General features: G+C 37.8%; 2 protein-coding genes and 1 long non-coding RNA gene across 8 annotated transcripts; 2 read left to right on the top strand and 1 right to left on the bottom strand.

Annotated features, from left to right (window-relative positions):
* Positions 1-719: 719 nt before the first annotated feature.
* LOC112567054 (probable U3 small nucleolar RNA-associated protein 11) lies at positions 720-8,964 on the top strand. Its single transcript, XM_025243550.1, has 8 exons — positions 720-870; positions 1,382-1,443; positions 2,318-2,420; positions 2,769-2,885; positions 3,223-3,313; positions 3,645-3,715; positions 7,271-7,372; positions 8,133-8,964. Exons 1-8 carry the CDS (start codon positions 808-810, stop codon positions 8,217-8,219), a joined length of 696 nt encoding a protein of 231 aa, XP_025099335.1. The 5' UTR covers positions 720-807; the 3' UTR covers positions 8,220-8,964.
* A 1,112-nt stretch (positions 8,965-10,076) lies between these two features.
* On the top strand, positions 10,077-20,295 carry LOC112567052 (PC3-like endoprotease variant B). 4 transcript variants are annotated; one of them, XM_025243547.1, is made up of 12 exons: positions 10,077-10,446; positions 11,571-11,757; positions 12,192-12,293; positions 12,466-12,663; positions 13,326-13,472; positions 13,945-14,027; positions 14,801-14,889; positions 15,182-15,354; positions 15,976-16,218; positions 16,730-16,830; positions 17,474-17,689; positions 18,127-20,295. In XM_025243547.1, the coding sequence occupies exons 2-12, from the start codon at positions 11,578-11,580 to the stop codon at positions 19,043-19,045; spliced, it is 2,451 nt and encodes an 816-aa protein (XP_025099332.1). In that variant the 5' UTR covers positions 10,077-10,446; positions 11,571-11,577; the 3' UTR covers positions 19,046-20,295. The 4 variants fall into 4 exon arrangements, with proteins under 4 accessions (XP_025099332.1, XP_025099334.1, XP_025099333.1 ...); XM_025243549.1 differs by lacking the exon at positions 10,077-10,446 and adding an exon at positions 10,596-10,750; XM_025243548.1 differs by lacking the exon at positions 10,077-10,446 and adding an exon at positions 10,956-11,189.
* Positions 19,938-25,453, bottom strand: LOC112567056. Of its 3 annotated transcripts, none has more exons than XR_003099734.1 (2): positions 23,824-25,453; positions 19,938-22,586 (listed from the first exon to the last, which is right to left on the bottom strand). It is a non-coding gene; the product is annotated as an uncharacterized LOC112567056 (long non-coding RNA). The 3 variants fall into 3 exon arrangements; XR_003099733.1 differs by lacking the exon at positions 23,824-25,453 and adding an exon at positions 23,082-23,192; XR_003099732.1 differs by lacking the exon at positions 23,824-25,453 and adding an exon at positions 22,944-23,070.
* Between the last annotated feature and the right edge of the window lie 932 nt (positions 25,454-26,385).

The raw sequence follows: 26,385 nt of genomic DNA on the forward strand, positions 1-26,385 counted from the left end.
GTGGGGTGTGCTATTCCACAGCCTGCACTACAAATCTGTGGTTTCACGCATTCGATGCCGAGTTCCTCGACGGACCTCTGAAAAGACCGCTGGCCGGCCATTTATAGCCGAGAGGCGGCAAAAGGGTTAAAATTATGACCGACCAAGTAACGATCTCTGGCATAATTAAGCTAAAAACAAATCACAGGAAGGAACAACGTTTTGGGGGAAAACAGAATGCTGGTGGAACAGGCGAGGGAAAATAAAACGAACGAAAGCATGCAGTTGTGAAAGGAGATGCTGCTAGGAGAAGGAGGAGAGGATGAAAGGACCGCGAATAGAGTCGGGATCGAATGTAAAAAGAAGATCGAAACAAATAGAAAAGAAAAAAAGAGAGAGGGAAACTACAGGCAAAATGTTCGTGGGAAACTAAAGTGAAGACCTTCCCATATTATAAGCACAGAAGGAACAAGCGAGGAAATATATTTTACACAATAATGACAATATTAGTGATCAGCATGTAGACTGGCACTCGGAATGTATTTTTAACGATCATACTCTGTCCCTAACTCCACCTGTTGGTTAAGGTTCTAGATCTATTTATTTTGTACTTTCCATTTGTGACAATATTTTTGTCAATTTCATCTATCAAGGTGTCCATGATTGCTCAATATTAATATTTTCTTGAAATTATCTCTTACGGCAAAGCCAGGCAATCAGCGGGTGAGCAACTGCTTCCAAGAGAAGAGAGGGAGTTATCGCCCTTACTGTAATCTTCTCTGTGAGAAACAGCGAATAGTACCAGCAGCGTTTACGCGAACAAGCACGATGTCGGGTTCATTCAAAAAGGCTTTAAAATCGAACCAAAAGGTTCACAGAGAGCGATCACAAGTAAGTATAGTTTCATATGCTATCTTTTTTATCAATCCACAGTGACCAGAAGATGCCAAAACGTGTCTAAAGGATGATTAACAACACTCTCCTTCAACACAAACAGTTCTCAGTAGTCGAGAAGCATCTACTCTTCTCTCTTGCCGTATTAGCAGCACGTACGAAAATAAAAAACCCAACAAAATCATGTTAGCATCTATATCCACGTTAAAACAAAGTATATTCTTCTCGCCTTCCTTAAACACACGCAAGGGGTACGGGGAACACTCGTGCACAATTACTTCCAGCACTTCAAAAATATATCAGAATACTCAAACATTGATATAAAAGTACTTGACAGAAATACAGCACTAGAGGAATGTCCTTTTTTTACACTTACAGATCCAGCAAACCATGCGTACTACTCTTTATAGTTTATTTCTACGATACTGTTATCATTTGGTTAATAATGTCATTTTTTTCTTCATTAAATCTTTAAATATGATAATAGAATGCGCCCTTTTGTTTTCAGCCTGAAGCAAGAGCCCATCTAGGACCTTTAGAAAAAAAGAAGGATTACAAAGCCAGAGCAGAGTAAGAAAATATTGAATACTAAACAGTAGATTATAGCATATAATTGAACATCACTATTCTTGGGATGTAATTTAGTAACCATTTGTTGCAGAGACATACGCTTTGCTTAAACTGCTAGGTATTATTATTAACTCATTCCCTGTAGCAGTTTCTCATCTCCTAAGCTTTCCCTTTTTTGTATACATAAATGGGATAGTTTCATTTTTTGCAGTCTGTTCAGAAATATTACATAAATTCAAATCCATGATAGGCTAATTTTGTTGCCCATGTCTCCTTGTTTTGATAATTTAAGCGCTAAGAGCATGCCCCTTAGGAGTGTGAGTATGCATTATAAACAGTTTAAGTTTATTGTGTGTGAGTGTCTTTATTAAAGTAAATATGGAATGATGCAAACAAAGAGATATCTTACTATATTAATAACCAAAAAGGAAGCAGTCATTAGATATTATTTGAGATACAACTATCACTGTTGAATTATATTTACTCACATCTTGTCATCAAATGGGTTCATTGCATAAATCCATATTGAAATTGGTAATTCACACAGCTGTACACAATGCAATACCATGTAGAATTTATGTTGGTTTTCAAATGTAAAGCTAGCTTTTATTATGGTAATTAATGGTCAAGGAAGGGTAGAAGAAGAATAATTGCTCTATCATCTGAAAGAAGTTTCACCTTTTTACCTGGTGTCTTTTTATTATATGAACTGTTGGAACACTTGATCACCAAATATCTCACACCTAACACCTAGCATATTAAGGACGTACATATACAAGTGGTTACATGTTGGGAAGGTGTTAAAACATTTATATTCTGTTCAAACAGCTGTGACTTTGATTATCTATTTTACTCTTTAATATTTTGTGACCAGGGATTTCCAGAAAAAAAGAGATACCCTCAAAGCTTTGAAGAAAAAGGCTGAAAGCAGAAATCCAGATGAGTTCTACTTTAACATGGTGTCAACTCAAAAAGTTGTACGTACTAATGTTGCTAAAAGTTATGGCACACTTTCCCTATCAGTAGGAGCTTATGTTTTAATTTTTGCTGTACAAAGTAAGTGCTATGGAAGAATGCGATGGAAAGAAATCACTGTTAAATCATAGCTGTTTATTCTTTAGTGTTAGTGATATTGTAACGTGCATACGTGTGAGATACTGACATATGTAGGAATTGTTTTGATTATGTGTTCCTCCTCTAAAAAGTTAAATCTCTAGCTTGATCCGCTAACCTGACTTTAGGTGATTGTTTCTATGTCGATAAATTATGCTTACTATTTGATACGGATTCTCTTATTATATTTATTTTGGTCACCCACAATGTAGGATGGAGTACATAAAAAAAGAAAAGAAAAAGAGGAGACAACAACTGAAGAACAGCAGCTGCTTATGGAAAGAGAAGATCTGCGGTATGTACAGTGGAAGCGGACAGTGGAACTCAAGGTAATTTTTGTCTATCCAATATTTTACTGCTCATATTAAGAACTCTACCATATTGGATTAAAGTTGACAAGTTTTGTCATTTTTCAGTTGTAGATTTTAGTGGTTTACTAAATCTTTCCTTGGCTCTTTCAATAGAAGATGTGAAAGTACTGTACTATTTTATTAGTAACCAGCACTAAAATGGAAAATTTATTTATTTATTTTTTTAGTTGGCATACCTTTAAGAATAGTTTGAAGAGAGCATTCTAAAGCAAACTGGTCTAACAGTGTTGGTGGTGGAAACTTTTTTTTTAAAAGAAAAATATCAGGTGAGTTTTCTTAATTTTTTTTATTTCAGAAAATTGAGAAGTTAAAAAGTTCTCTTCAGTTGTTGGATCCTGAATTTAAACAAAATAAGCACACCATCTTTGTAGACACAGAAAAAGAAGGTAGGTTGAGATGTATTTGAAAATCACACCCATCGGACTAGCTTTAAAAACTTTCATAATTTTTTTTTTAACTGTCAGTGTTTTGGTTTTTACTATATATATAAAGGAACACTGTAACTGCCTGAAAACAGATCTTTTTTAGATTAATTTCTGAACTGATATATAAGAACAGGTTTTATGCAGGTTATATATTGATGCTTCTGTTTAATACAAGTACTTTTATACTATTAAATAAAGCTTAGGGTTATGTGGTTTATTATATCCTAAATGCCATCATAACAAGACTAGACATTGATTCAAAACATCACTGGACCATATGACTGGTTTGCAGTCTCAGAATGTGCTAGGAATGCCGCTTCTAGAGCAACAGTCATACGTAATGCTCCACCAGAGGTCCAGGAGGTTAGTAACAGGTTTTTTTTTAACATGGATTTCATTTATAGAATTTTCAGAAAAGTAAAATATCTTTCCTCTGATTCATTATATGACTTCACATTATGCTGATATTTTCTTCGCTTCTGTAAGCAAATTTTCATCACAGTCTCCACCTTATTTATCATGCATGAGAGAAAGTTAGCACAAAAAAAAAATAGGCTCCTAAAAATTCTGAGATGATAACATGATGGGGTGTGCTTACTCTTGAGTCCAAGAATGTGGGATTTTAGCTGCTACATAATAAGTAGGGTAACAGGTTGGATTCTGCATGTAAACAAGCCCAGCTTCTCTGGGCCATGGCAACTGATTTAGTCTTTTGAAATAAAAGGTCATATCATAGAATGAGCGTTGATTCACCTTTCAAAGGAAAGCATTTTCAGGATTTGGGAAAATTTTTACGTGCAGATTCCCACTCTTTTCTAGATAAGACACAAGCCGGGATATTCCTAATTTGGACAGTGCTAACACACACTGCTCAAAGGGCTGGTGCGCTCAGTGATGTATGTCTAAAATCCTTGATAAGGTCACATTGCCCTAAGACCTCTTTCATGAAGATTCAGCTACTTGTGCAACTGTTGGTTTGCCGTGATATAGCCATAGTTGTTGCCATGGTGTAAAACACAAACAAACAAACCTGCAATTGCTGGCTAAGAAAGGTGATCTCAGAGTCTGTGCTGGTGATACTGCAAGGAATATACGAGGCAACAACAAGCTAAATCTAAGACATGAAAAAGCCAGATATGGCAATACTGATAAAGCCGGTGGACACTAAACCTCTAGATAACTAATTGAGCCTATAACTGTGTAATATAATGTTTGCAAACACCATTTTTAAATGATTGTGTATGTCTGCAGCATTTGGACACAACAGCAGTCATATTTACTTTTCTAAAAGGGAAACAATTTTATTAGTGGAATAATGTGTGGTAAAACATTAAAAAATAGTTTCCAAGTTGCAACAAATTTTTGTACACTAAACATACTGTTTTACCAAAAATAAGTTTATAAAAATAACTGTTGTTTCTACTTATTTCCAGATTTTAAGGTAGACCTTTCCTTCAGTTAACAAGTTCAGTGAATATGAGATTTCTCACAGTAGGAAAACAGTTATAGGCTTTTAAAATATTTTGTATAGATGTGTTAAAATGCTTGTGTTTTATCAACACTGCTCAATGCTAACTGTTAAACTATTGCTGTACTGACATTCTGTGCACATAGCACGAAGTGCACAGCAAAATTTTTGTTGTCATGTGACAGTATAGCATAATAGATATGAAACAATTTAGACGACATTTGGTCATTTTATTGTGAAGTATTGCATAGAGTAAGACTGCCGTACACTGTTATGTTCTAATACCTGTTACCACACAGCATGGAGAGGAAAAAAAGACAATGACTTGTAGTCACCCTTAGCTATAGGTGCACTTCGTGCTTGTCATGATGTCATGTGTTTGGGGATGTTAGTATTTCTTGTATGATTGACCATCAGATCATTTGTAGTCTTTTGTGTGCAGTGCATTAAGCATTATTGTCTGGCCTTTAAAGTAGACTATCAGGTACATACTACTCTTGTTTCATTTTGAGATATTCAGCCAGAAACCATCCACATCAATCATTTTTGTTTATATGATCTGTTTCGGTCTGTTCTCCAAGAAGATAATTCATTGGTCTTCTAAAGGAAATATTTCTTCAGATGCTAACATCAAACCTGTTATTAAATCTGAAATTATGCTGATAAATAAGTTACAAGATTGTGCTATTGTACGACAAACAATAGCTGGGTGTAATATTTGATTATATTTCACCACTTGCCTGATCAAAAGAAACTGCATGATGGTTTGAGACTGCAGAATCTACATACTTGAGTTCTAGCTATCTAATGGCAGACTGTCACTTTCTCTGGTCCCATGCATTTGAGGCCTTGGGGGTCAAATCAGGTTTGTTTATGCACAGTGCTGTTTGAAAGCAGGCAGAAAAGCAGTGTTGTGACAATTGATCTATTGATCCCTTCTTTTCTATTAACTTGGGGAAGGCAATTAAGGCAGGTCCTTGCGAAGTGGCCATGATGCAATTTGCAGAGGCCAGAGAGATGGCTCGCTAGCGGGTGTGATGCTTGCTTTGCCTGTTCTTCAACATGTTTCTGTGTGGTCCATTGTCTGTGTTCCTCATCTTTCATGGTCTTAGACTACTTGATTAAATAATGTAAGGACAGAGAGATAGAAGATAGAGGCAAGGGGAGGAGAGAAAGAAAGAAAAAATATCATAGACTTTCAGGACAGTAATTTTTCATGCAAATTCTAAAGATATCAAAATGAAGGATACTTCAGGTGTTATTAAAAATATGGTACATCTTAATGGTTTGGCTGTTTTGTTCATGTGAGCAAATAAGGCCTACTGCACCGCCGTCACGTAAAGCTGGCCCCTGGAAAAGTGAGGTCTCTAACACCTTACTCCCCAGCGATTTCAAAAGGTTAAGAGATGATCTTAACTTATAGCATTCAGTTGACAGTCTCGGAAAGTAGTCTTTAGCTCACTTTCCCCACCTGCTACCTTTCCCGCTCCCCCCATCCACGTCCACACACATTTCACCCTTTTGGTGCGATACAACAGTGAAATAAATGAAGAAGATAATTTTCAAGCATGCCCTTTTGGGATGATGCTGTCAGCAGTAAATGCTCATGGCTGAAAGGAGTTTCCCCACCAATGGATAATCTAGATTTGGACCAATTTGTTCTCTTGCCGCATTGAAAACAGAATTGAAGTGGTGCACCGCTGCATACTTGGGTTTCGGGGCCGCTCCTGACCTCGGCAGTCAAGAGGAGCAGGTGGCAAGCAATTGGCACAAGAAAGAAGATGTCCGGGGCTGTGTTTATCACGTTACCCTGCTCATTACCCTTTACTTGACGCAGAGGAAGCTGCAGACGCCTGCCTGAAACCTCCAACACACCGGAGTTTGTCTTGCTTGGTTGGGGAGCTAATTGTTGCTAACGTGGCCCTGCCCTCTTCCCTCACCATTCAGCTCCTAGAGTGTGTGTGGGAGGGGGCGGGATGGAGGTAGGGCGGAGTTGGGGGGAGTTGCAGCAGTGAATGCGGACACTTGCTTTCCACACATGATGTGTGAAGCTTTCAAACTGTGTCCTGGGTCTTGGAGACAGCGTGTCTGGAGCTGCTGAGAGCAAAATCAATAACAGGAAAGTCTTAGTAGTGGGTGGGTGTGCACGCGCGCGAACGCAACCGCTTGTGTGCATGATTGAGAGAAAGCAAAGGATGTAAAATGCGGATGGAAGCTTAGCTAAGAGACACACGAAGACGCAAAAAAAGTGCAACCGAAAGATAAGGAAAATTTGGGATGCCAGCACTCCGGATTTACGAAAATGAGAAATGTTTCTGTTTTCTATTGCATTCAGCTATTCCGTAATAAAGCATTTACATGCTGCTGCCCACAAACAAGATATGCCGAAATATTAAAGCATTGTGAAATGTATGGCTTAGTCAAAGCAAAGTTTGCGTCTATCTCAACAGGAAATGGAAAAAGTGTATAGCCAGCTAGCCAAGAGGTACGAGCGCCTTCGTGAACTGACCATCATTTCGCAGAAGCTGGAGATGAATATTCATCTTACAAAGGTAACAATCAAAACTTTGTATAGTTTGTAAAGGGAATGGGAGTTGGGGGAAGGTACGAAAAAGTCATGTGTGTGAGGGGGAGAATATTGGTGTTTTATGCCCACCCAGCAACTAATGCTATCTATAAGCAGCCGACCCCATAAAGTAAAAGGGAGAGAGGAAATGTGGGGTTCATTGATATTTGTGACTGACAGTATCAAAGATCACCATTGTCTTGAATGTGTTGTGCACATATTTAGCGCGCAGTATTGTTATTTCAATTGTATTTACAGGTTTTGAGTGGCACATGTATTTTAATTTTGTTGAGTTAAATAAACGAACTGTCATTTACATGATTTCATACTAATACATTTTTTTATATTCTTTATTTTTAGTGAAAATGAGACAGCAGCTCATTATTTCTAGCATAGAATTAACATTTTTAGACAAAATAAGATAAAATAATGGATTTTCTCTATCATATATTTTTTTCTAATCTATCCCACAGCTTAGTGTGTTTTAATTTTAACCATCGTGCCGATATTATTTATAAGGGAAGTAACTACTGATTGTCTGCTTTTCCATGTCATGCTCGAGTTACGTCTCTTGGATTACTAATTTGCCGATTCGCAGAAATGGGAGAAAAGGTCATAGTAAAAGACAGACATCATGCTTGCGGCAGTATGCATTTCACTTCTAATGTTAAGCTGCTTGTTGACATTAGAGAATTATTGCAAAGTTGGTAAATTTTATGCATTTCTATGGGATCCATTGTCTGCAGGATAAAACATCCAAAAAGAAACTCGTGGCAGCAGAAACAAAGGAAGCTGCAGCATCCTACAGGTGGTGCTTTCAGCGCAAGAGATAACACCGTTCCTACCAGTGGTCAATGCCCATGATTTATGTAGTCCAGTGCAACGAGTGCTTGAGTACTGCCCACTGCAGGGATGCTGCTTTATAACTTGTCTTGATTTGGAGACTTTTGTGTTACAAAGTTGTGACTGATGTTTGAGGTGGTGAAAAAAGGCTGAAAAGAAACGTTTAAAATCTCCATATTTTGATGTTTGTGTTTTTGGTTTGATGGATTTTGTCTTTAAGTGAGTGTGTGAGAGAGCATACGGAAATAACTGCATCAGTTAGCGAGCTCCAGTCATGTATTTTACTGACTTGTTTTTATCCATGTGCACCCGAAAATGTGGTTATTGATTCAGTTTTTGTTGTTGTTGTAATATTTAACTCCCAAAAGAAGTCATAGTGCAAATTATGCCTGTACACTTACTGGAATGGAAAATGAAGTGTAACTCACTCTTTACCTAGTACATTGAGCAATGTGCAGAAGGAAGATTTAATTATCTGAATTAATATTGACATCTGCAACAAAAAGTCACAATCTTTCTTAGATAACAATATGCTGTTAGGTTTTAATCTATCACGTTGAATTATAAATATATTGGTATTTTAAGTATAATCCATTTTGCTTGGACTTTCGCCATAGCGCCACTATGGTGCTCATTCCATAGACCATGAACCTGACACTGCAGGGGTAAGGAAAAAGGCAGGAAGGTATATGTTGTACAAGGTGAAATCCACAAAATAAAAAGCTCTAGAGTCTAGCCTATGCTTGAAGCTTTGTGTACATGGCATATGTATCAGACAAGGCCTTTGTCTTATTTTGCAGCTTTATATTTGTGCGCGTGATGATGTAGACCTTCGTGTATTATTGTCCACGATTTTGCCAAGAAAGATTAAGGTGTAAAATGCTGCTAACATTTTTTCAAATAACGGTGTTGGTGAAACTGGTATAACGATACTGGCCTGAGGTGTGGACAGTAAATTAGAGCAGCCGTTCATAGCGCGTGCAACCCAGCCACTCGTGCGTTTGTCGTGCATCCCTGGTGCGTGCATTGCCTCTTCTTTCCTCAGCTCCCCCTCATGCTTCATGCTTGTGTTGCATGAAATAAACTCGCGAAACTTTATAAGGGAGAAATCAGTGACGGGAGGCAGACAGAGTGATCAAGCTTTTTTCAAACGACTTTCTGGATTGCTGTCTAGCAAATTCTGTTGAATAGCGGGAAGAACAAATACGTAACCGTAACCCTTGTTTTTCGCAGTCGTGCATCCTAATCGAAAAATGCAGACCGGTGTTAAGGTGTTAATAAGCTGTAGACGGCTACAAGCCGGGGGAAGGGAGTACATTTACTTCGGTGTTCCATGGGTGACTAATGTAAGAAGCTCTGTCGATCATCCAAGTCGTTTATATTTATGAGGCACACCCCTTTTTCTTTTAAAGGTTTCTTTCAAATAAAAACAGCCGATGTGCAAGAAAGAGGCGTTGTATGTAGAGAAAGACGTGGGGCTGGCTACCCGACTGACGACAAATCTCTGCACACCCCAGTTTTAGGTCTTAGCTTTGGCACACCCGGTCTTAATACCTGGTGCGTTTTCACAAGGAGCGTTAAGGAGATCGCGCCATTCAGAAAGCCGTGGTTTGAGCCGTTAATTACACACCAAACAAAGCAAAACACACAACATCCATCTAACATAACAAAGTTACAAGACCTAAATTTATAATGACAAAGCAGAGAAAAAGCCTAAACCAGCTTCAATAACTAAACATATTTTGTTTCACCCACACACAAACAGGCTGGCGCACACGACTCAGATTGTGTGAGCCGTGGAGCAGAAGAGCGCATGTAAATCTTATTGGTGAACTTCCTTGTGGGACCTGGCATTTAAAGATAATCGCTAGAAGCCATCAGTCGCCTCTGCCTGCACAATTCCGGCAATTCTTCCCGTGCATCCGGTGCAATTTCACCACGAGAGGCAGATAACCGAGCGTCGTGCTTGTATAGGTGACAGCAACTCCATTTTCCTCTTGCCCTAGTGATGGAATGAAAACGCACCTACGGCCTGAGCACGAGGCCATATTCCGACGACAAACTCGAGTGACGAAGTTCGGAAGTAGGACAGGAGATTTGACACCCGGTATAGGCCGGGTGCTGTCCGTCAGTCAAGCTTGTGGTAAATAATCAAACGTGTTGTCGGAACGATCGACAAGGAGAGTAACGATGATTCCAGCATCTTGAAGACCTCAAGTGAGTGTAAATCATACTTTGATTAAGTGAGTGTTTGATAGTTGAGATGATCACGGTGTTGGGTGGGTTGCTAGCCATAGAGATACACAGGGTGGCGATTGCGACACTGGGATAGAGGCTCTTGGTCTGTGGATGAGATGTGCTGTTTCGTGTGGGCGACGGCATAATTTGACTGTTTAGCTCTGTCATGGTCACGATTTAGGGGTGAGCCACATTTCCTACTAAACTTTTCAGAACTCAGTGCTTGACAAGTGAATAAAGTTTGTTTTGGCAACGATGAGCAAGACGCAGTTACACTATGCAGGTATGAAAACTTCAGAAAACACATTAAAAATATCAATGTTTATGTGTGTGTTCTTGCATGAAAGATATGAGATGGGCATGATGTACAACTATTTATCTCCCTGTGTAGTATGCCATTAGTTCCTTCAGCAGCTCTCTGTGAAGGCAGGAAGAGAATTATAGAGATTATACAGAACAAGTCAGGAAGCACAATCACCATAGGCCCATATCCTGGTAAGCAAGAAAACCAACAAATGGCTGAACTGCAGAGGGTACAAATGATTTAGCAACATCAGCATCAGTCGCAAGACAGCATTATATACTATGTAACTGCATGAAGGAATCTGCAGTCATGGAGATTTTCTTGCTGATGGGGTTAGTGGTAGTAGTGGCTTGTGTATGGTACGCTTTAGCTGAATTCTACTAACCTAGTTCTGCAGCCATACTTGTTATCGGAAAAGGTACACTGTGTTGATTTGTGTGTGTGTATATATATATAATCCAACACTTTTTGAGATTACTAGGGTTAGTAAGCTACAAAGGCCTACAATATAATACACATTAACAACCCATTGAAGTGTGATTAACTTAATCCTGACATACTAAGATGCCAGTTTCAATAAGGCCTGTGCATTAACTGTCGACCAAGAACTGGACTTATAACTTATTTGGTGAAAACTTTCTACTCAAGAAATGTCTATTGTCCTAACAAAGGAATTGCTGCTTTTAAGTATAGTTACATACCTTTAGATTTATTTCTTGTATAACATCAAATTAATATGCATAAATGCAAAAGAGTTTAACTGACTGGGAACTACTGATGTAATGTGTTCTGATTTCAGTGGGGTCATGCTAGCCATGGGGATGTGTCCTCTGCCTCTGATGGTGTTGGCGATGCTTGCTGCTGCCCTGCCAACATCTGTCAGCTGCAATGGACACTTCCTCAACAGCTTTGCAGTTGAAGTCCATGGTGGACAGGAAACAGTGGAGAGGGTAGCTAAAGAACTTGGCTTTATAATCAAGAGACAGGTAAGTGATTACTAGATAAGAATTTTAAAATTATTACTAGCCAATCACTAGAAATTATTTAGTCTGATAAAAAATTTGAATGATTTTAAACATTGATTAGTGTAGGTTTTTTCCTAATTACTGTAATGTTAGACTGGATTGTTGAGATGTTTTATTTTCCATGTATAAAGGTGTCTATTGTATGTCGAATAAAAGCTCATGCAATTAACACAGGAAGTTTCTGAAAGTGTTTGATCAGCTAAAAGGAGACTATAAGTAATCCTATAATGTCTGCACAGAAATGTTTAGTTTAGAATAAAATACAGTACACAATAGCTTGCCCAGACCAAATAAGTGCAGCATTCTGATGTGCAGTGCAATATTTAAGGATGCAGTGCAACACTGAAATATGTATCGGTACTATTTTGATGAGGATGTTTTGCTTTAAATTTCAGTTGCCACATATAGGGGCATATGTATTTGAACACCCATCAGTTAGTAAGCGTTCCAAGCGCAGCGCAGAAAATCATCTTCAACTACTTAAATCACATCCCAAGGTGAGCCATTTAAACTACAGGTGTGTGTTTGTTTTGCAGTTCAATACTGCTGCTGGTGCTGCTGATAATAATACTAATAATGTTACTTGAATGTGAAACTGCATCTGTGCAAACAATAGTAGTTTGATACAATAGTATTTACTTTAAGTAATTTTGCTCGCATGCAATGCAGGTTCGATATGCACAGCAGGAAGTGGAACTTACTCGTGTTAAAAGACGAATAATACATGACAAGCAGCTGGAACTGCCAATACGAGAAATCAAAGATAGCTCAGTTTACCATCGTGTGGAGATGCCACCACTATCTTCACGTGAATTAGAGGAACAGATGTCATTCAATGACCCTTTCTACAATGATATGTGGTATTTGGTGAGCAGAATTATATTCCATAAATACCTTATAATCTCATATAGAAGAGATGTTCTTATCACAGGAAGTGTTCATGGGGTTACTAAACCTTTAAGCTTTTCTGCTGACTCAGGCCTTCACATCAGTTTTTCAGGTTTTTGAAGTTTATTAGTGTTTTGAAAAATAGCCAGGCTGCATGAGAACTTTATTTCCATATTTCCATGGTTGCATAGTAATGAAATTCCTTAACAGACATGATCTGAAATTAAAGATATAAATAAACAGTGCATATCATCATACATTATTTGTTTTAAGTTTTCCCTTCTGATAAGGATTTTGCAGCAGTGGGTGTGCCTGTGGGTGTGTACACAAATTGATCTTTCATGGTTTCAGACAGCACCAGAAATTCACAAAGTTACAAAAGAATGAAAAGCATTTATCACCTTGAGTCTGAATTGCTGTAAAAATGTTACCATACCATACCAAAACTGCCACCTTTGATGACAATCACAGTTGTGATGCCAACAGAAATAAGGATACTGTACTTTACAAATAAATACTGAGAAGCACAACCAAACAAAAAGAAATCTCACAAAATGTGTTTTTGATTTGCAATATGTATAACTTCTTTATTTTGCATGCAAAAAGGTGAAGCTTTGTAATAAACTGTTTTTAATGTGCAGAGAAACCGTGGTCAGAGTGGTGGAGAGAAGTACATTGACTTGAATGTAGAAGTGGCATGGGCCAGTGGGTTCACAGGAAAAGGTGTTGTTGTCTGTATCCTTGATGATGGTGTTGACCATACCCACCCTGACTTGGTTGCAAACTATGTGAGTCTTCGAGATTTGCAGATTACTTGGAAAGATACACACGCTCTTAGGCACACAAATAGAAATAGGAAAATCACGCGCATATAATTATGCATGTACACAGACATGTGACTGTACCTATAAAACACACTTGAGAACATGCCTGTTAGTAAGCATGTAAGGTATCAGTGCTGTGTGTATGCTGTACCTTTCTTTAGATATCTTTCACACGTAGTGAGCTGAATAACAAAGGTTGAAAGCTGGTCTTTTGAGATTCCTTATGCTGTATTGGAATTACTGTGATGGTGTCATGTTTAGTCTTTCATTCCAGGTTTTGGCTTGGGTGTTTTTATGTTTTTATTGTTTCAGATCCATTCATCTTCGTGTTGTATTTTTCTAGGTCTAGCTGTAGATTGTCTAATGTCACTGAAGGTGCCTTGACCCATCTCTAAACTCACAAGTAAAACCAAAATGGTTTTTTTTTACATTTCAGGATCCAGAAGCCAGTGCAGATCTAAATGATGTTGATGATATTGATGGGGACCCAATGCCAAATAAGACTACCCCTGGAAACAGGTGTGCATCAGTCTTTTTTCCAATGTGGCAATGTATTACATGTGATTACACTGCACTTGTGTACGTTCTTCAAACAGTATAATGTGACTTATGCATAATAATGTAACAGATATAAATGAAAAATAAATGCAGTGTAACAAAGTTAACCAGTTTGAATCTGGAACTTTTTTCTTGCTACTGTATATTAAAAGTAATTTTTAAAATGTTCGATGAATTTTTTTTTATGCATACAGAGGATAACAGGTAACCTTTGCACAGTTGTTTGCATTTTGCAGTTTAACTTTGCTGTTATTTTTTTTCAAGTTTATACTTTGCAGTTTGTCTGGCTAGAAAAAGCTTATGAGCGAATTATTTTGTGGGTTAAAACTATTGGGATTTGTGGTTTTTCATGGTTTTTCAATGCTGGTTTTGGTGCAGGTTTAAAACTGTACTGTGATGCTAAACTCACATGGTGAATAGTTGTTTGAAAAATTAAAATAGTCCCAACCTGGTATTTCACCATTATCCATCCAGCACAAATTTTGGATGAGAGGTGAGGGTGGCAAGATAAATAGGCTGTATGATCCTTAACTAAAGATAACTTTAAGGGAAATTCATTCTTCCACATAGTGTGGTGAAAATCAGGGTGGATAAAAAAAGTGGGTGACAGTATAATGAGTTGAGACTGTATATTTTTATTTTCAAAACAAATGCTGAAATTTCATTTTCAAAAGAATTAGACACACACCGTGTATACTTGTGTCTGGACTGTGTTCTAATCCTTTGTTTCAAAGCCATGGGACACGATGTGCAGGAGAGGTGTCTGCGGCAGCAGATAATGATGTTTGTGGAGTGGGAATCGCTTACAATGCCAAAATAGGAGGTGGGCATCATTTCACTTCTTGACAACATGCTCAAGCCAGTATTTTTCTTTATTTAAGCAAAAATTAAAAATACATTCTCTTGTAGACTTTTTTGGGAATCTTTAGATGTTTTTTTTTTCTTGCACATAAAGGTTTTGAAAAACCATTATAAAGCTCTTGCAGCCAGTGCTGTTCTGTATTTGTGTGCATTTTCTTTCAATGAAGGGCTTCTGACTTCTCAAAGTTTACATCTTTTAAATTCACACAATAGTATTTTGCTAAAGTGTTTACTCAGAGCCTTGAATGTCCCAGGAATTAGAGTGCTGGATGGTCGTGTGACGGACTCACTCGAAGGAGAGGCTTTGCAGTTCAAAACTAATTACATCGATATCTTCAGTGCTAGTTGGGGGCCAAATGATGATGGCAAAACTATGGAGGCACCCCATCATTATGCTGCAGCTGCACTGCAGAATGGAGTTAAATATGTAAGCCACACATTGCTTAGTAGTGAAGAGTATTATATGTCGTAGATCTTTAAATTATTTTCCAGTCTGCATGTAGCAAGCCTGGGTTTTTTCCAAAAAGGAGGAAAATTAGTTATTAAGTTTAACATTTATTGTTAATTAGGCAACAGTTGAGCATTAACATTTTTGAAGATGAACTTGCAGACTTTATCAGAAAGGAACAGTTGTCAAAAAACATTAAAATGGAGAGGAAGAGCTCTTTTCATTTTATTCCTTCATGGATCAATTCAGTTGTAGCTACAAATACAAAGTTCACCAAAACATTTGTTTTGGGCTCAATTTACGTCCTAAAGTTTCTTTTATTCGGGCTTAGCATGCAAAATATTCTAGTGTTTCATCTGTGACAGTTCGTTTTAATGGGAGGTAATGTTTCTTCCGAAAGACCAGAATTTACTGGATTTCAGTCCCCTGTCAGAAATAGAGCCCCTCCAAAAAGCTGCTGTCTTTCAGTTAAGACTACTTTTATTTATTCTTTTTGTGGGAGGCAACACTAGTTCATTCACAACTCAAGAACTCTCACAAATAACTCTGATCATCCTGGTGCTGATGATGGATTACCATCTTCTGCCTTTGATTACTCAGGGTCGTAATGGCTTGGGAAACATTTATGTGTGGGCAACTGGCAATGGAGGAATGAATGGTGACAACTGCAATGCCGATGGGTATGTATCAAGCATCGAGACTCTGTCTGTTGGCTCAATCAACGATTGGGGTCATCGTCCATTCTACATGGAGAACTGCACATCCACTATTGCTGTAGTTCCCACCGGTGGCGAGGAGTATCGTGGCCAAGAAGTGGAAATGGGGAAGGTGAAACTCAAAGTGGTGAGTGAATGAAACTTCCTTTTGGAGGATTTCTTATCAACGAACCAACTTGGATACTCAAAACGTTTTTACAAATCTCTTTCATGTTGAACAAGTATCAGCCTTTTTCGTGATATTGGATATCATTTACTTTGTTATATTTGTGTCTGAAAACTTTGTTGAAAGTCTTTACTGGGTCAGAGACCAAGGCTAGGTTATTATGTTTTTTTAGGCCTTGCCTCGAACATTCATTAATAATTCTGGCCATTTACTTAATTTGGGATTACTTGAAATGTTGGGGAAAACAGTTGAAGGTAACAGACTGTTAAGGCATTCATGGCTGATTTGCTGGTCACTTTGCATTTCTGCTGAAGACTTGTGGGACCTGCCAGTAGATGCATGTCTTTGTACCCAAGGACAGCTAATCAGGCATTAGGTACCGGGCAGACTTATTATAGTATGCTTATTGGATGATTTCTGTAAGGACATACAAACCCACTGACATTCATGTGTTTCATGCTGATTAATTAAGGTCACCACTGATATTAATGGAGGCTGCATTGAGAACTTCCAGGGAACTTCAAGTGCTGCACCTCTAGCTGCTGGATGCTTAGCCAACGTTTTGCAGGCAAAGTGAGTATGCTCTCCATCCTACAACAAGGATGCTTGCATGGGCAAACAAAGAAAAGGTCTGTTAAAATGTATGATGAAGTGATCACATTCCAAAATCTGGAACTTGAGGTTCCGTCTATTATATCCACTTAACCCAGCCACCTCATGCGGGGTTAGTCACCCTAACAAGACTGCTATTCTGTAGTGGTAGTTTTATGCACCTTTTGCACAACGATTATCAGTCCACAAGAAACAAGCTTTGCACCATGAGGGAATTCGTATGCACACGCGCACAATTTGATATGATCCTCCATTAATTTGTATTTTTAAATTTCACATATTTGTAAAAGTTAAATTATGATTTTTAAGCTTTAAATGTGTGGCCACTCTGTAATTTTAGACTCTAAACTCTAGGCCTAAAGAAAATAGTGGCAACATTACTGACCTGAAATAACGCATTTGTAAAGTTTTAATAGATTATAAGAGACGAGGAGAAAGAGAATGTGGATGAGACAAGTGGAAGGATTCAAAAGAGATTTCCAGATTCTACCTCAGAAAAATGGAACTGATCACAGACATCACAGACACAAAAAAGTATAAATGAAGCAGTTATCATTACTGACTTATTTCACTGAAATATGACTTTGGTCTGTCCTTTCAACAGTCCCTCCTTGACTTGGCGTGATGTCCAACATGTGGTGGTGCATGGAACACGCATTCCTAGTGTGGACAACAGCTGGACTATAAATGGAGGAGGTCACCACATTAGTCATGAGTTTGGTTTCGGCCTAATGGATTGTGGCAAGATGGTGCAAATAGCACAGGAGTGGAGTAATGTTCCGGAACAGCACATCTGTCAGCACAGTCGTCACAGTGGACAGTGAGTTCAGCCGTTGCCATTCTATTTAACTGTAATGTTCATTTCCAGTTTAAGTATTAGTGAGATGCTACTTGCAGCAATGTATCATATTTATACACCCACCATTGAAAGTCACTTTCAAGCATGCTGCTGAAAATTTTACCTGAAAGATTATTATAGTAACATATTTATAAATATAAAATAAAACAAACTTCTGTTTACAGAAACCTAAGTTTTTCTTCCCTACCCCTTTCTCTCAGACAGTGCTGAGAGAAAAAAGATGATGAGAAAGAAAATTTTCTGGTTTTCAGTAACATACTTTGTGCCATCACCTGTTGTGAATATATAAACTCTTTTCTTGGTTGTTATAAGGTTTGGATGGTGATTTGACATATTTATATCCCTTCTCACCCAAAAAAGAGATGCATAACAATTCACAAAGTTATCTTTAATTTCAGAAAGCTGGAATATGGTGGGCATATTTCAGACACCATTTATACTGATGGTTGCAAGGAAGATAAATCCAAGTGGATTCAGCACTTGGAACATGTGCAAATTTACGTTAAACTAATTACTCGTCGTCGTGGTGACACTCGGATTGTCCTTACTTCACCTTCTGGCACACGATCTGAAGTACTTTCCAAACGACCAAAAGATGATTTTACAGGTGAATGGGAATTTACTTTCATGACTGTTCATTGCTGGGATGAAAACCCAGATGGTAAATGGGTTCTAGATATTTATGATGAACCAGCAGCAAACTCCCCAAGTTCATCAAATGATGGTCACTTCATTGAATGGAAGCTCACACTGCTTGGAACAGCTGGTGATAGATATGGACGTGAACTTTCCAAGAAAGTTCGTACCAGGCATTCTTTCAAACCTTCTGAAAACACGGTGGCCAGAATCAAAAGAGAAGAGACAGAAGCAGCTATAAATGTTCAAGTCAAGAGAGCTAGCTCAGAGAAAATACAGAAAGCTGGGGAGTCCCCTCAAAGCTTTAGTTCAGATGTCGATACTCTTTTTGATCAGCTCAGAGACCTTATAAAGGAAGAGGAATCAAAGACCCATGAAAAACGAGTTCTAAAACAGCAGGAATCATCAATGCTTTCCAAAGAATCTCATGATCGCGAATTCAGTCAACCAAATGTCAACTTAAAATCTGTACCACATGAAAAGAAAACTTTTCTTGATGAACTGCTGAGACAGTTAGATACAATCAGCAAAAATCCAGACCTTGGACATGATAAAAGCTTAAAAAAGAGCCAATCATCTAGATTTAGTGAAGCAATAAAACATCATAAAACTGAAGACTCAGAAGAACAAGAAGTTGCTGAAGATCTAGCTAAACTGATGCATTATCTTAAAAAGGAATGATGACTAACACCTTATAGTATGATGAGGAGAATACAATTTCATAAGTGAAATGCATTGCTAACCATCACTCACCATCTTCATGGCTAGGGCAGCTTTATTATTGATATATTTATTTTCAATAAAATCTTAGAAAGCAATTTTTATTTTGACACCTTGAAGTGGTAACTTGGGTCCAGTTGCACGACATATTGTTAATTTCAAAGACTTCAAGTCTTAAATCTATGTTTATAGAAGCACAGTGCACAATTCAATCTTACGGCTTTTTAAACTAAATTTTGTTAAAAATAAAATAAAACTGCTAAAACCAGATTTTTAGGTTCTTCAGCACATTTTTTTCCCATGCCCTTATGCAATGCATCTAAATGGCATAGAAGCAATTTTTGAAAGGCTTCTTTAGAATAGTTTTAAATTTTAGAAACATGTTATTTCAACTAGCCTCAGAGCAGAAAGGGTTACAAAAGGAAAGTGAGAAAGAGAAGATGGGCTCTGTTTCTCAAAAAACTGGCCCCAAGGTAAATATAGTCCTAAATACCACATTCCACAGTTAAAGGTTATGTGGTAACCATTTTTTTATTCTTAGAGCATCCCCACTGCCACAGAAAACTTTTCCATTTCTTCTACAGTACATGATTTAGTCCAAGTGTAAACAGCTAACTCATGGATATTGTGTTTCAAAATGTGCTCTTATTTTCCTTCAAAGTTTTATATCTGCCATTTCTTTTTTTAAGAGCTTGATCAACCCCCTAAGCAGTTTACAAAATATGTAATTTAAATTTCTATTTCTGCATCAGCACCTTGACAACAGAAAGATTTTCACAAATTGTACTTAATGCATGCAGCAGGAAAAACTGCAAACATAATCTAGCTAGACATCATTCTTTAAACAATTATATTTTATATATGCTGCTTTTTTTTAGACCTCTTTATTTAGTTCTTTAGCATTGACTTTGATTTTATACTATGTAGTTCTCAAAAATGTTTTATAAATTACAAAAAAATTAATTTGAAAAGAATTTCACTGTGTATCAATTGTGACAAAATAGCTCCAGTCTACTTCAGTGTAACCAAAGATTGTAGATTGGAAAGATGTGTCATAATTAAGGCATAGTCCCCCTATAAAAAATAAGGTACAAGTTGCTGCTAGTACTCCATGCGACAGTCAGGAGCAAGGGAGATAACGACACGATGTGTGATATTGTTTGTTGGGGTTTTGCAGAATAAATCAAAGTCCAGTGATGACCGCAACTGAATGATAATACCTTTGTGTGCTTCTCTGTGTCATCTCATGTGTGTTGCAACATTAATGTGTCAAAACTAGAAGAATTATGATTCTAATCAAAGACTTACATAGTTGCTTATATCTCTCCACCTTATCTATTTCTAGTGCTGCTACTCGCTCTATTCCATTTTATTTATTTACCATGTTTTATCTTTACACTAATATGCATGTGCGTAATCATTATTGCACTCTTCATTCATGGAAAAACAAATTTAAATGTTACATTTACACACCTATGCAGAAATTTATTTACAAGCAAAAAAATTAATATTATAATATAATATTAACATAAACCTTTCAGCTAAAAAGAGAAATGAAACGAATGAAGAAAAATAAAAGAAGAAAATCCACTTGTTTAATCCTTGTTACTCCTCAAGGATCATAGGGCCCCAACAACACCTCACCAGAGGACCGGTTTTGGGCTGCACCCCTTCAGTTGGGCCTGTGTGGTTATGACGTCCTTTGCCTTGTTCTCTACTGTTCTTTTCCAAGTCTGCTTTGGCCTCCCAGCTCTCCTTTTTCTTTGAGAGTTCTAGTCAAATGCCTGTCTGGCAATGGTGTCAGCTGGTTTGTGCAGGGTGTGTCCTATCCAGCCCCACTTTCACTTTTTGAACTGACATCCATACAGTTTAACAATTTATATTGAAAGCAAAGTATTTGCTCAAAAATTGTCACGCACACCAAAGTTAACAATGCATAATAATAATAAGTGGGAAGTTATAAAGCGCAATATCTCAGCCAAAGGTGGACTCATTGTGCTGAACAAGATCACAAAAGAGTAACAAAGACATAGAACAAGTTAGCAAAAATAAAATAGTAAAAAAATTCACCTGCATCCTCTTAAACATCAAGACCCAGCATATTGGAAGGAAGAGGAAAAGCTAGAGAGGAAAAAAAAATATGGGCTTTACAACCTAGAAACTAACCTGAATTTTTAAGCTTTTTTCTGAGGCATAGAGATGGTTTATCTCATCAATTTCCTATTTTTATATGCTCACTGATCTCCAAAAGATCTTGTATCATCTTTCAACATGAACTTTAGACATAAATTGAAGAAGAGAAGTCTCACCATTTTGTTCAAAGAGCAAGGTCTGTCAAATGAGCAGATAAATAACTGTTTCATCTTGCATAATTAATTTTCCTACCACTTTATCCATGTGCAGAATGTGTTCCACACTGTCTGTGAATGTTTCCTCCAACTCTTTAATCACATGAAACAACTGTGTGCTTAGCACTGTGAGACTGCCTTCCAGTGAAGCATATACTGTTTCAAGGACAGGAACTGCTCGTGCTGTGCGCAAGAAAGTTTCCCAGTAAACTTGTCTTGACAATCACTGCGAACCTTACCCACAATTTGTAAGCTACACAACAGTGTAAAAGAGGACATTTGATTCTGCCAGCTGCACATGACAGCCTGGTACAAAGCAAATGGATTGTGATACCACTCTACAGAAGTCATTGCACAGGAAATAATCTGAATTATAGAATATTTTTACATCCTTCGTATCCTTTCTCCTGATCCTCTGGATCCGATCTTTGCACCTATGGGTAAAGGAATATTTGACTGTTAGAGGATGTGCTACAATACACTAACTGCACGACGACACAAAAAAATCAAGAAAGGATAAAAGCTAAACCTTTACTGTTTACACCCAAGAACAAGAAAAAACAAAACCAAGCATTGAGATCCATGAAACAACTGTTGTAGCTTGACTAACAACCGCTCTATCAACCTTTCAATGTTTCTTCCTCACTTTTTAAAATTCTCATTCTTCGACGTTACTAAACAGTACAACAGTAGCGATCGACAAGACAGTGGATGAAAAACGAATTTCGACGAATTTTCCAAACTTATGCATCAACTAACAAAATCTTGCCCTCAAAAGAATAATATACTAACAGTAATGGCATGCATCCACAATGCAATTACACTCGCAAAGCCATCACAACTGTGCATATTCCTTCGCGATTAAATGTAAACAATCGTCATGTACCTAAGTGTAGCAGACGAATTTTCACCAAGATCTTAGTTAAAAGCAACGACTGCAATTCAAAATAAAGCGAGTAATAGAAATTCAGGTCCTTGCTTTGCTTTGTGCTTCGAGAAGCGGAAAAATACTTTCCTGAACATTTGTAGCAAGAATTCCTGCAGTTAATCGTGTAACAAAGCAGTCCCGCTACTCCGTTTCTTTGCTGTGGACGCCATCAGGATGATCCCGATACTCCGGAAATGTTCGGACGACTCGTCTGTCTATTGACTATCTGAAATGTAATATTTACATTTTTAGAAGACGAAATTTGAGCTCACGAAATCTTGTCAGATAGCATTTAGTACTAGTTCACATAAGCCAGCTGTCTCCAGCTTGTCATTCAGTTTTCAAACATAGGCAGGCTCTTTCGATAGGTCATTTCGCCCCACCGCGTGAGTCAAATCGACCCATTTCTAGCCATGACCAGTCCCAAGCAACCCCATCGTCTCAATACCGAGACCCGAATCGTCCCAGGCCCAAAGGACGAATCAATCACCGATGACACAAATTACCAACAGAATCATAATATACATGTGCAAGTTCAGCCAGGCCTGACGAGAGAGGTGGGAGGCGGGGATGCTGTACCCACGCGGCATGCGAAGGAGGCCCTGTTTTGATCAGTATTTTTTGTCTTCTTTTCCTTTTCTTTTAGAGGAATGTTGACGTAACAGGCCTTCATCTTCGGGTGAAAAGGATGCCCATAATCTTGAAGAACATACGATAATACCTTAGCAGTTCATGGTAGCACCATGCATGACAAGTTCGTCATACTTCAAAGGGTATGTGAGTACTGCTGATAACGAGATTTGTTTGTGAAATTTAAGAGTGGGTGCTTCTATTTTCTGCCGACGGTACCCAAACCGATGTAGCAAGTGCGACAGCGCGTGTCGAGCCCGCAGTAGCATCTTGTCGAGCACCGGTATGCATTTCCTCCCCCTTAAAGATGGCGTCCGCCTTTGCTATGGAGGTGGCCATCTTGAATCGTAAAGCCTGGTCAGCGGTAATCATTTGGTGGCAAAATCGCTATGATCGTAAGTTTGATGTTTACTTCACTATTAAAGATCGACCAGAATCTTTTAGAATTCAGACTTTTCGTCGTGTTAAGCGATTTCTGGTATAAAACGTAAAACAAGTACATGCAATATGATCCTTATTATTCCCGCGCACGTTGTCGCGTACTGTGCCGCCAGCTGCAGTGATGTTTATTGACACCTATTTATAATTTAAAGATGAAGCATACCAATCACAGATCTATATTTCAAACTAGACTGGAGAAAAAATGTCATTTAGTAAAATGTCTGATTCCCGATCGGTTAATAATAATTGTTAAAAACCTTATCTAACTCACGGGGGAAGCATCAGTTCAAACTTAAAATAACAATAGAGCCTCAAAATAAATGTATTTTTATAGCAGTAAATTAAAATACAAAATCTGAATATTAAACTACAACAAAACATGATGGTGATACCTGACCATGGATTCAAATAACTCATCAGACTTTTTCCTGTTCAGGTACATCAGGTATAGAATACAAGCATCCACTTGCAGGTGTCAGTAATGACATACAGAAGGCATCACATATGTGTGCTACCGCATTCATTATGTTTTATGTTTGCCAGTCAGAAAATGCTTCTGATCCTGCATAATGTTTCATTTGTATTGATTATATCCAAAGTACGTTCTTCCTCTGGACTTAAACATTTGTAATTAGTGCTCATTTCTCCACGGGAGATAGTAGACTACATTGACTACTGATTTAAATATGATTATTTATTTATGCAAATTAAAGCTGTGTGAAAAGGCTTTGTGGTTTGTAAACTGGGTCTTTTCCCCTTCAAAATGCAAGGTCTAGGGCAAGTTAAAATGGGTATGTGCAGTTTATCCAGTCTAGCATTGGATTTACATGTATGTAGGCTATGGCTTTGTGAATATCGTACTCAGGGCCGTGCTTAGGGGTAGGCCGAGGAGTCATCTGCCTAAGGCCCTGCTCTTTTAAGTCATCAAGGGCCCCACACTTTTTATTAAAATTGTGGCTTCGAGGACCCCGCACATGCTCTGCAGGGCCTAAGAATGGGCCTGTTGGTACCACGTACAAGCATACAGCTGATGTAAAAATTTGCTATTGTTACCTTTTATAAAAGTTTAGTAAATGCTAATAAAGTTGTAATATCGATGATCAACTTCCTTGTGTAGCTTTGGTTACATTTCACAAATGTGGCTGTTGGCAAAATGAGCTGAAGCCCATTGCAACAAAGCTTAAAAATTCTGTTTTAAAAATGTTCCTGTTTTAGTGAATGTAATTTAGGGGGTTATATAGACAACTATAGACTTTTAATTGTGGAACCCAGAAGGAGGAGAGAAAGTAGTATAATCTGATTCCTTCAGTATGGCTTTAAAGGAAATACTACTGACTCCCTCAGGCAAACTAGTGGAAGAACTTAATGGTTGTTTAGAATTTGAAAAAACACTCAGGATTTATGACCAATTCTGTTGAATCTGGTAATTATCTTCCTAATGTGAAGAAAAGAAAGTTTTGAAAACTTTGAGGAGTCTTAGAGTACTTTCACTGTGAATTTAAAAAAAACAACAACTTTATATCACACAAATATATGTGTGCATTTGTGCACACGCAGTTTAAGTTTTCATGTAATTGAAGACACTTTTAGTCTCACAAATAATAAATCTGTAAAATTCTATGGCTGTATTTATCCAAAATGTTGATTGTATGAAAACTTGATTTATGTTTAATAATAATAATGTAGACATCTGTGGTAAGGATTTCGCCTGGTAAAAAACATGCTGATCAAAATAGAAGTTGAGTAATCACGTTGTTGACTAGAAAACATCAGTCGGTGATAGATGTGTAATAAAACTGCAAAAAGCCTTAAAATGTTCAGAAACCTGGTGCTAGAAGATGTCTTATAAGACAAAAATAAAAAAACCAACCAAACAAAAAAATATAAAAGATGACCTGTAATTATGAATTGAATTTATGAGTTCATGAGATCCATCTGGTAAGGTGTGCTTAACGTCAGCTCATGAGACTAATATTTCTAAAGTAGCATTGACTAAGTGGATTTTCATTTCTTTTTCAGAGTGATGGCATGGTAACTATTGTGACATCCTGATTAATGGATTGATTCTCTGGAGTTGCTTTCCAGCCTTTAAAAAAGCGGCCACACCATAGCCTTATTTTTTTGGCTATTATTATCTGCTTTATAGCCAAGTAACAAGAGTTTCTCCCTACTTCTTATTGATCACAGCTTATAGAGTATTGGACCATGGCATATTTCTGAACAGTTGAAGATTAAAATGAGTTATCATCATACATGAGCATCCAGAGGTTACGCATGGGTAAGAGTTTGTTAATCATGCAATATTCATCATGAGCAGAATTCCAACTCCACAAGATTCTACAGATGAGGGCAAGATTGTGCTAAGGATAAAGTATGAAGATTCCAAAGGATTTTGTTTTGTGAGAAATCCAGTTGAAAATCAGTCTGATGTGTCACATTTAAGTCAAAGAAGTTTATTAAGATCTCATCAGTTTTCACCAAACAGTGATTCTTCAAAGGATGACAGTGATTTTTCATGCAAGCAGGGTCTTGGCTTTCAGAAAAACCTCCAGGAATCCATATTTTATGCAGAGAAAGAGAGTGACAAAATAGACCTAGACAGGAATGTTGAGCATAGTGCAAGTAGGTATGTTGACAAAGAAGCTGAAAATCTTACACAGTCAGCGATTGAACTTGATGATGATTTGGAACCAGCAGTAAAACTCAATCATTCAATCGGAGCAGAGAGCTTGAGCTTGAAGGAGCGCAATGACTTTAGCAGAGGGTTTACTAATTCACACACTGTAAGGAATACAGACACAATCTGTCCTGACTTGACCTCCAGAGATGTGTCATGGGAAACTGCTGTATCCTGTGGTTTGGATGATATTTTACCAATAACACATTCAACAGATGGCTTGCCTGCGACTTTTCAAATTGGTGATTTTTCTGGTACTGCCAGTGTTGCCAAGCAC

Source organism: Pomacea canaliculata, linkage group LG6 (assembly GCF_003073045.1).
Source record: "Pomacea canaliculata isolate SZHN2017 linkage group LG6, ASM307304v1, whole genome shotgun sequence".
Taxonomy (NCBI): domain Eukaryota; kingdom Metazoa; phylum Mollusca; class Gastropoda; order Architaenioglossa; family Ampullariidae; genus Pomacea; species Pomacea canaliculata.